The sequence below is a fragment of the Palaemon carinicauda genome, chromosome 12 (assembly GCF_036898095.1).
Source record: "Palaemon carinicauda isolate YSFRI2023 chromosome 12, ASM3689809v2, whole genome shotgun sequence".
NCBI classification, from domain to species: domain Eukaryota; kingdom Metazoa; phylum Arthropoda; class Malacostraca; order Decapoda; family Palaemonidae; genus Palaemon; species Palaemon carinicauda.
In genome coordinates this window covers 14,939,590-14,949,233 of record NC_090736.1, presented here as the reverse complement: position 1 = coordinate 14,949,233, position 9,644 = coordinate 14,939,590, and the positions used below count along the sequence as shown (strand labels likewise).

The 9,644-nt window shown below is 36.4% G+C and overlaps 1 protein-coding gene across 6 annotated transcripts in view; it reads left to right on the top strand.

Annotated features, from left to right (window-relative positions):
* LOC137651233 (collagen alpha-1(IX) chain-like) overlaps positions 1-7,366 on the top strand; it is a 142,834-nt gene extending 135,468 nt beyond the window's left edge. For 5 of the 6 annotated variants that reach the window (XM_068384457.1, XM_068384456.1, XM_068384454.1 and 2 more), the window contains 8 exons: positions 1-196; positions 297-467; positions 668-856; positions 1,966-2,112; positions 2,686-2,740; positions 3,924-4,025; positions 5,343-5,510; positions 5,956-7,366. The exon at positions 1-196 is cut by the window's left edge and continues 65 nt beyond it. In XM_068384457.1, coding sequence (XP_068240558.1) covers positions 1-196; positions 297-467; positions 668-856; positions 1,966-2,112; positions 2,686-2,740; positions 3,924-4,025; positions 5,343-5,510; positions 5,956-6,146 — 1,219 coding nt within the window. In that variant the 3' untranslated portion in view covers positions 6,147-7,366. Of the gene's footprint in view, positions 197-296; positions 468-667; positions 857-1,965; positions 2,113-2,685; positions 2,741-3,923; positions 4,026-4,641; positions 4,744-5,342; positions 5,511-5,955 lie in introns of all 6 variants that reach the window. The other variant, XM_068384453.1, reaches the window with a different exon arrangement.
* Positions 7,367-9,644: the final 2,278 nt, after the last annotated feature.

Below are 9,644 nucleotides of genomic sequence, written 5' to 3'. Positions count from 1 at the left end.
AGAACCCGGTTTCCCAGGTGAGCCATCGCCCCCTGGTCAACCAGGTCCTCAAGGACCACAAGGTATGCAAGGCGACAGAGGAGAAGAAGGTCCACCAGGACCACCTGGACCTCCCGGACTGCAGGGACCAGAGGGGAAACCTGGTCAGATGGGAATTATTGGACCAAAGGGCCATGCTGGTTTACCAGGTCTGAAGGTAAATGAACCCATATGACATTTTAAATCATTTTTTGAATACCTTCGTAAATATAAAAAAAAATAAATGTAATTGATAATAAAAAAAATTGTAATTTCAGGGAACACCAGGAAAACGTGGAGCCCGGGGAGAACCCGGTCCAATGGGCGAAGGAGGTCCAAAAGGTCCTGCAGGTCCTCAGGGACCTCCTGGCCGACCTGGAAAAGATGGGGTTAAGGGAGCTCAAGGAATACAAGGAGTTATTGGTCCACGCGGTCTTCCAGGGCCACAGGTAAGTTATTTTCCTTTTTATCTGTTTTGAATAATTTAGATAATCTGAATTCTAAGCAACATATGCAACTATAAAAACATTTTAATATCCACTTCAATATATATATTCAATATATTCAATATTCATAAAAATATTGGCTCCTTACTCTCATTGCTAAGCATAAGAATGTACTTCCTAAATCAGACAATATCTTTGTACAGGGTCCACCAGGTCCTCTTGGTTCATCCGGTCCCCCAGGTATCCCTGGATTCGCTGGTAAACCCGGAACTCCTGGTCTACCTGGCCCACCAGGTCCTCCTGGAAACCCTGCTCCGATGGCAATGGAAGTAGCTGGAGAGCGAGTGTATGGAATGCCTGGTTCTATGGGACCTATGGGAGCTCCTGGATTAGTAAGTAGATGAGATGGATTTTAAAGCTGATAGAATACCCTAGTGTCAAAAATGAGGGTAGCATTAATGCTACCAATAAATGGAGACAAAATAACATATTCATGGACATAAATCCAACAATTAACAGAAACAAAACTGTCCCATTATATCTTCTCACAATTATCAGAAGCAAAACTGTCCCAATATATCTTCTCACAATTAACAGAAGCAAAACTGTCCCAATATATCTTCTTACAATTATCAGAAGCAAAACTGTCCCAATATATCTTCTCACAATTAACAGAAGCAAAACTGTCCCAATATATCTCCTCACAATTAACAGAAGAAAAACTGTCCCAATATATCTTCTCACAATTAACAGAAGCAAAACTGTCCCAATATATCTTCTCACAATTAACAGAAGCAAAACCGTCCCATTATATCTTCTCACAATTATCAGAAGCAAAACTGTCCCAATATATCTTCTCACAATTATCAGAAGCAAAACTGTCCCAATATATCTTCTCACAATTAACAGAAGCAAAACTGTCCCAGTATATCTTCTCACAATTATCAGAAGCAAAACGGTCCCATTATATCTTCTCACAATTAACAGAAGCAAACCGGTCCCAATATACATTATCTTCTCACAATTAACAGAAGCAAACCTGTCCCAATATATCTTCTCACAATTAACAGAAGCAAAACTGTCCCAATATATCTTCTCACAATTATCAGAGGCAAAACTGTCCCAATATATCTTCTCACAATTAACAGAAGCAAAACTGTCCCAATATATCTTCTCACAATTAACAGAAGCAAACCGGTCCCAATATATCTTCTCACAATCAACAGAAGCAAAACTGTCCCAATATAGCTCCTCACACTCATCAGAAGCAATACTGTCTCAATATATCTCATAATTAACAAAAGGAAAACTGTCCCAATATATCCTCCCACAATTAGCAAAAGCAAAACTGTCCCAATATATCTTTTTCCAATAAGATACTCCAAATTTCATCCTACTTCACGAAAGAATTTGGAGATTTTTTTCCCAAAATGCTAATATAAATGAATGATTATTTATGCAGGGATAAAAACACTATTCTCTTCCACATTTACTTATCTAGCCTGGTGAACGCGGAGCTGATGGTGATCGTGGACCTCAGGGTAAAAATGGTAACCCAGGTCTGCCTGGTCCTAGCGGTCCAAGTGGTCTTCCTGGACCACCAGGTCAAAGAGGAGCTCCTGGTACAGCCGGTATTCCTGGACGCCCCGTAAGCATATGCATGTTTCTGTTTGTATGCAAGTAGCACGCAGTGTTTATAGTTTTTGTATTGTACTACGTATGATAAACATTAGAGACAGACGCCTGAGCCTGTAGGTTATTTTATCTTTTGGGGTGACACTTCGTAGTGAGGTTACCTATCTTGAAGATATATCATGCGGTATTCAGTGTTAGAATATCTTTAATAATACGAAGAGTATTTAATATATTAATAAAAAAAAACTTATAAATTTAAGTGAGGACACTTCGTAGTCAGGTTACCTATCTTTAAATCTATATCTTGCGGTAATCAGTTTCAAAATATCTTTAATAATATGAAGAGTATTTAATATATTAAAAAAAAAAACTTACAAATTTGAGGAAGGACACTTCGTTGTGAGATTACCTATCTTGAAATTTACACCTTGCATTATTCAGTTTCAGAATATCTGTAGTAATATAAAGAGTATTTAATATATATTTAAAAAAAATCAAAATCTGAGGAAGGACCCCATACGCTGGTAAGCCTCGGAGTATATTCACCGTGGTTTATTCAACCTGGATTTACTTGATCTAATTTTAGGGACGCGAATACACAGAGTCTGAACTTCGAGGAATCTGCGCTTCGGTACTTAGAGGTATGTATCAAAAGGTCATCTTCTCTTACAACTTTTTTTTTTTTATATAAATTTAAATATATCAGTAGAATTTATAAACTTCATTCTTATTTTCATTTGGTAGTAACTTATATCATATAATAGGAAAATATTACTCTCATTGAATAGATATATTTATAATCTTGTTATAAATCAAAATATATCATTAGAATTTATAAACTTCATTCTTGTTTTCATTTGTCTTTAACTCAATTCAAATAATAGGTAAATATCACTCTCCTTAAATAGATAAATTAACAATTTTATTATTATTGAAAAATTAACCTCCGAAATTATCTGAATATAAATTGTGAATATAAAAATAGCATAGTCGATCAAAATCCTTATATAGTATTAAAGTGTACTTTATATTGACAGATGTTTAGAACTAAAGTCTTTTCTAGGGTTAATACGTATATCTATGATTATTTTAACTCTATTGCATATTCTCTGTACGAGCAATTCCATTTTAACTTCGTTATCAACAGAATATATCCAAAGACAGAAGTTATGGTGCAAAATGATCAAATATATAAACTTGTCAACCAAAACAAACTAAATTTAATACTTTATAGAACGAATCAAACTTACAATTATCTAATAAATAAAATTTACGACCTTTTCAAGGTCAAATTTAACAAAACAAACTCGAATGTCCAGTTACAAATCAAACCAAAGTTCCAAATTTATTATCCAAACCAAAATTAAATTTGCAGCTCTCAACCAAAACAAATTTATATATTTCCGTCTTAACTTTTCCTTTCCAGGCTATATCGCATATACATGCATACATACTTACATACATATATACATACATACACACATACATACATACATAGGCACACATTACTACACATGTTATGTATTTGTGATAATCAAAATACCATGTTTACTTTTAGAATTCCTTACAAAGTTTTAATATTACTTGGATATTCTATAGAAGCCGTACGGAAGTTGGAGTTTCTTCATGAAGTTCTTTCTATTGAGTCTTAGCATCTAAATTTTAGAGAGAGAGAGAGAGAGAGAGAGAGAGAGAGAGAGAGAGAGAGAGAGAGAGAGAGAGAGAGAGAGAGAGAGAGATTTTACAAATACTGTAATCAAATTTAGAGCTTATACCAAAATGTTTAAACAATAAGTAAGATCGTAAAATAACGATTTTCTTCAGAGAACTTGGCAGAAATTGCTAAGACCTTGAGAGGTCCACCTGGAAGGCCAGGAGTTGGACGACGTGGACCACCTGGTGAACCAGGAGATTCGGGCGCTCCAGGTTCGAATTTTACTGATACCATTTTTCTCCCCCTTTCCCTGCCCGCAAAATTTCGTTCGGGTCCCTGTGACCTTAATGCATCTTTCCAGACTTTTGATCACATCTGATCACTGGTCTGAGACCGTGTGACTGCGTATGTAATTGGACGAACTCAGGAAATGTTCCCCTTTCTGCATTTTCCATTTCCTTAGTGTAATAAAGCAAGCCTATAAACAGCTCCTTCGATCTGACAGCAACGTGAGCTTTAAAACTTTTCTTTTTACATCCTCCAAGAATGTTGGAGTAAACATCAATGTGTTACCATCCTTGGAACTTACGCTATGCAGACAAACACTGTTTATCCTTCCAGTTAATGATCCCTGTCCTTCCTTGACTGAACTGCCCGCTGCTATTTCCCTACATTTTCCACAAACACCAAAAATCGTGGCTATAAACCTCAAGGTGTTATATGATCAACAACTGGAACTAGGCAGGATGACCCTGTTTATTTTGTTTCCATCTGATCATTACCTTCCTTCTGCGGCTATTTTTCCTCCTTGCTCTCCTCCCCTTCCCCCCCACCCCAGCCTACCCTGTCAAGATGACAGCACAGGTGGCTGATGCTTTGTTCCCGCAGACCGCATGGAAGAACTGAGTCGTGGCTTGAGAGGTCCCCCTGGCCCGCCTGGAAGGGGTCGTGTGGGACGGCCAGGGGTCCCTGGAAAACCAGGAAATCCAGGTACACCAATTCTAAAAGCTAAATCTTTGTCACTTTTGCATGAATATTAAATTATCGCTCCTTTGAATGTGACATGTATTCTTGGTCTAATACGTCAACTTAGCATGTTGTTGTGTAGTCTGATGAACTATTAGGCTGTTAGTTGTTAGCATTTCTTTAGAAAACAAAGATAACTATGCTTCCTTATTTTGTAATGATGCTTAATATATAGTCACCAAGGCTTTCAAATTATGCTTTCAAAATCTTGTTAATCAAGATAATAAAATTCCTTACTTAGATTCAAAGTAAAATGTTTCTCCTTCAATTGTGTTTCTGTCACTACTGTAGAATAAATTTCATAAAAAAATGTTTCCTGTTATTTAGGTAAATCCATTTTAAAATTGACTGATACTAAATTGTTGTTAGACAGCCAATGCTATTTGACTAAATTTACTCTTCAAATTTGATGATGCTATAAAGTAAAATAAGTTATAATAAACTATTACCGTATACAAAGATAATTAATCTTCCACTAGAACACTTGGAAAATATACGTAGAGTGGTATCTACAATGTTCTCTCGTTCGTTAAGGGACCTAATTGACACTTGACAACCTTCAGGTAACCCCGGCGTTCCCGGAGAACGAGGTGAACGTGGTTACTCAGGCTTCCCAGGAGCAGCAGGTCCTCAGGGACCTGCCGGAGAGAGAGGTCCTCGGGGTTACAAGGGAGATCGCGGCCAGATGGGTGAAGGCAGGGAAGGAAAGATGGGACCTCCAGGTGATCCTGGTAAGTGATCATAAATAAAGATTTGTTTATCTTCTTCTTCTTCTTCTTTGTCTGAATCTTTTCCCACTTTTATGTGGGGGTCGATGTTTCTCGCCAGCTTTCTCCATCTACCTCTGTCCCACTCTTCATCACCGGTCAATCCCATTGATCGAAGGTCATCCTTGATACAGTCCATCCACCTTCGCTTTGGTCTACCTCTCCTTCTCGTTCCTTGTACCTCCATTTCCATTACTCTCCTCCCAATATACTGTTCATCTCTTCTCATGACAAGACCATACCACCTCAGTCTACTTTCTTGTTTATCATTGTAATAAAATAACCGTTTTTAAGATATGCCTCATAATATTCCTCTTATGTTGTGGGGAAACATCTTTTTGAGATGGCAAGGACACACCATGTGGCCAAATGAGCTTTGATCACTAGCCTCCTCTTGTAAATTTTACAGGTCCACCAGGTCCCCAAGGAGTTGGTCTTCCAGGCAGGATAGGAGAGAGAGGCCCTCCGGGAATGCCAGGAGGTCCGGGAGGTCGAGGCGCCCCTGGATCACAAGGAGCCCCAGGACATTGCGAATACTGTAACCCAGCCCTGGCCTATTCCCATCAGCAATCTGCTGCCGGCAACGTCAAAGGCCCATGAAGATCCTAGTCCAACCCTCCTAAGGATGTCTTGACATCCTTCAAAGGGAATGCGTTCTTTTTTTTTCAAATTTGCTGAGGTCAACATAACTCGAAAAAAAAAAAAAACCTTCGAAATGCTTTTTGCTGTCACATCAGTGTAGGAAAAAATTCCGTCCTTCTTACTCCCGTCTTAGCCTAATATGAGAGCTTCGTCTTTCCCCTATCTTGATATTGCGAAATAAGATTAAATAGTTATTGTCATTACTTGTAAATGGAACGTCTCTCAAACTTACATTAGGGAAGAATTGGTGCGTTTTTCAAATTCCTTTTTAAATTCGCTTGATTGGCAAAAGTATGCGTGAGTGTTTACAAGTGAGTGTCCAAAGTCTCAATATAACAAAAATGAGTTAGGCAAACCAAGAGAACATATCATGAGGAATATATCAACCCCCTACCCACCAAAAGCTTCAAGCACATTCCCCTTCCAAAAGCTGAAACATCAATAGAATGTTTCATCCTCAGTCACTGCCATAATCTCTCTTAGTTTGTTTCTGCTGAAGGAATAACTGAGTTGTGTATGCTAGATAGAGTAGAAAGCATTAACGTAGAATAATCAATAGCCAGAAAATGAAACTTAGTCTGAATAATTTAGATTTTAATTTTTGATGTTCATATTGCACATTCATATTTGACTCTTGCACACTTGTCCATTACACCAGTCTGATGTGTACTTGTGTGTATGTGAAACTGTCAAATTGAATAATATTGATTGTATAACAACGCAAACCATTTACTGTCAGTAATCGTGCATGAAATGCCTAAATTTGCAGATATCTAAAATACAATAAAATACAATGAAATACAATAAACTATACATTTTAAGACCAACAATACCCTGTCAAGGGTGACAAATGCTGACCAATGGTGCTATTACAACGAAATAGAGAGAAGAGAAAGACTGAATGAAAGGAAGAGAGAAAGGGAATAAGAAAATGATGTATGGCAGAATAAATCTTGTAATTGAGGGAATATGAGTATTGCAAATGAGGGAATATAAGTATTGTAAGTGAATGCCTTCGAATCCGGGATTATTCCATGGTGCTACTGCGGGTATAAACACCTCCATCGCAACAACAAAAAATAAATACTGCCATGTTGTATATTGTTTGTAACTAACATCTTATTGTATATAAAAATCGTTTTGTATCTAAATTAATAAAGAGTTGGCCAACATTTTGATTGCTGTAGAGTTTCATTTTCCTCGCAGGTTCTTCAAATGTCTCAGAAGTTCAAACTTGCAGAGAATAATTTTTTTTTTTATGTTTAACAGGCTGACCTAAGTCTCAATTTATAACTTATATATGACAGGTTATTTTAACGATGTTACTGATCTTAAGATACTTTATATTGATTATTCATTACTTCTCATGATGATTGTTTAGTTCCTCATTTCCTTTCAACGCTGGTCTTTTTTTCCCTGTTGAGGTCCCTGGGCTTATAGCATCCTGCTTTTCCAAATATGGTAGTAGCTTGGAAAACAATTGCTTTTTCAAATAGAGCAGTAGCTTGGATAATAATAATAATAATAATGATAATAATAATAATAATAATAATAATAATAATAATAATAATAATAATAATAATTATAATAATTACAACAACAACAATAACAACAATGATAATAATAACAACAACAACAACAACAACAACAATAATAATAATAATAATAATAATAATAATAACAATAATAATAATAATAATAATAATAATAACGTATTCTTACAAGGCAGAGGACGATGGGGACGGTTACTTTATTTTTTTAATATTACTTGCTAAGCTACAGCCCTAGTTGGAAAATCAAAATGCTATAAGCCCAAGGACTCTAACAGGGAAAATAGCCTAGTGAAGAAAGGAAATAAGGAAAAACTGCAAGAAGTTTAAGATTAATAATAACACCAAAATAAATCTTTTATACATAAACTACAACAACTTGGGGAGGATAAAAATTAAAAAAAAAAAAAGAGGAAGAGAAACAAGAAAGAATAGTTTGCCCGAGTATACCCTCAAGCAAGAGATCTCTAACCCAAGACAGTGGAAGACCATGGTACAAAGACTATGGCACTACCTAAGACTAGTGAACAATGGTTTGATTTTGGAATGTCCTCCTAGAAGAGCTGCTTATCATAGCTAAAGAGTCTCTTCTACACTTACAAAGAGGAAAGCGGCTACTGAACAATTACAGTGCCGTAGTTAACCTCGTTAGAGAAGAAGAATTGTTTGGTAATTTCAGTGTTGTCAAGTGTACGAGGAAAGAGGAGAATGTGTGAATAGGCCAGACTATTCTGTATATGTGTAGGCAAAGATGAAATGAGCCGTAATCAGAAAGAGGGATCCAATGTAGTATTGCCTGGTCAGTCAAAGGACCCAATAACTCTCTGGCGGTAGTATCTCAAAAGGGTGGCTGGTGCCTTGACCAACCTACTGCAGCCTAGGCAAGATTGAAACCCACAACAAAATCCTAAGAGAGGGAAACCTCCAAGGCTTGCCAGAAGAGAAGTTGCAATCATGACAGAATGATGTCTGAGATTTGCAAATTCAAAATACTTGTATCTACCTTTAAGATTCTTAAATGCTGAACTGTTGCTTATTAGCGACGCAATGTTCATCATACCTACTATACAACCATTCGTATAGAAGTATAATCTATTAATTAGAAGGTTTTTAATAACAAGGAATCTAGTTTAACCTTCCTTCCTGGAAAATAAAATTTTCCCACGTTCTTTAAAAATTCCGGAATGTGGAATCCTTTGTCCTTAAGGTATTTAACTTATATAAGGACATCTTAGCTTTTATGGTTCTAAAGTGAACTTCGTTCTATTCTTTATTTATAGCAAACGATATCGGCGTCAATGACCTTCGATGTCAGGATGCCAGAAAACTCAAAATCAATCAATCAATCAATCATCTCTGTACATTGTGAATTATTCACTCCATCTCATTGCTTGTGAGGAACAAATGTGATCGACTGAAAATAAAAAGTCAACCAACATAAACATTACTAACTTGTGATCAGAATGAAAAAGAATATATATGACATAGTTCTCTAATAATATTCATGCATAGGAATGGCAATTGAAATTTCCCCTGCTATGAATACATCCAAAATAAAATTCAACATGTCCCCGAGCTACAAACAGATGAAAATACAGGTATTAACCTTTCCCCTGTCTCGACCACATCCAGATGAAGTTTAACCTTTATCGGGCTTCGAACGCTAATAAAATCTCCAGCAGTTATATAGTTAACTCGTGGTTGTTTACAGAAACCCAAGAAATTCAATTTCTTTGTATATTTTATATGAAGATCGACAATTTAAGGGATCATTACTGTCAGAAATATCAGGTTAAAAAACGAATACTATTTACAGCATCACAAACACATCTAATCCGCGAATTAATTTAATTACTGCCCGCTAAATTTTTCGCATAAAAGTGAGCCAGATATTTCGTTAAAGGTT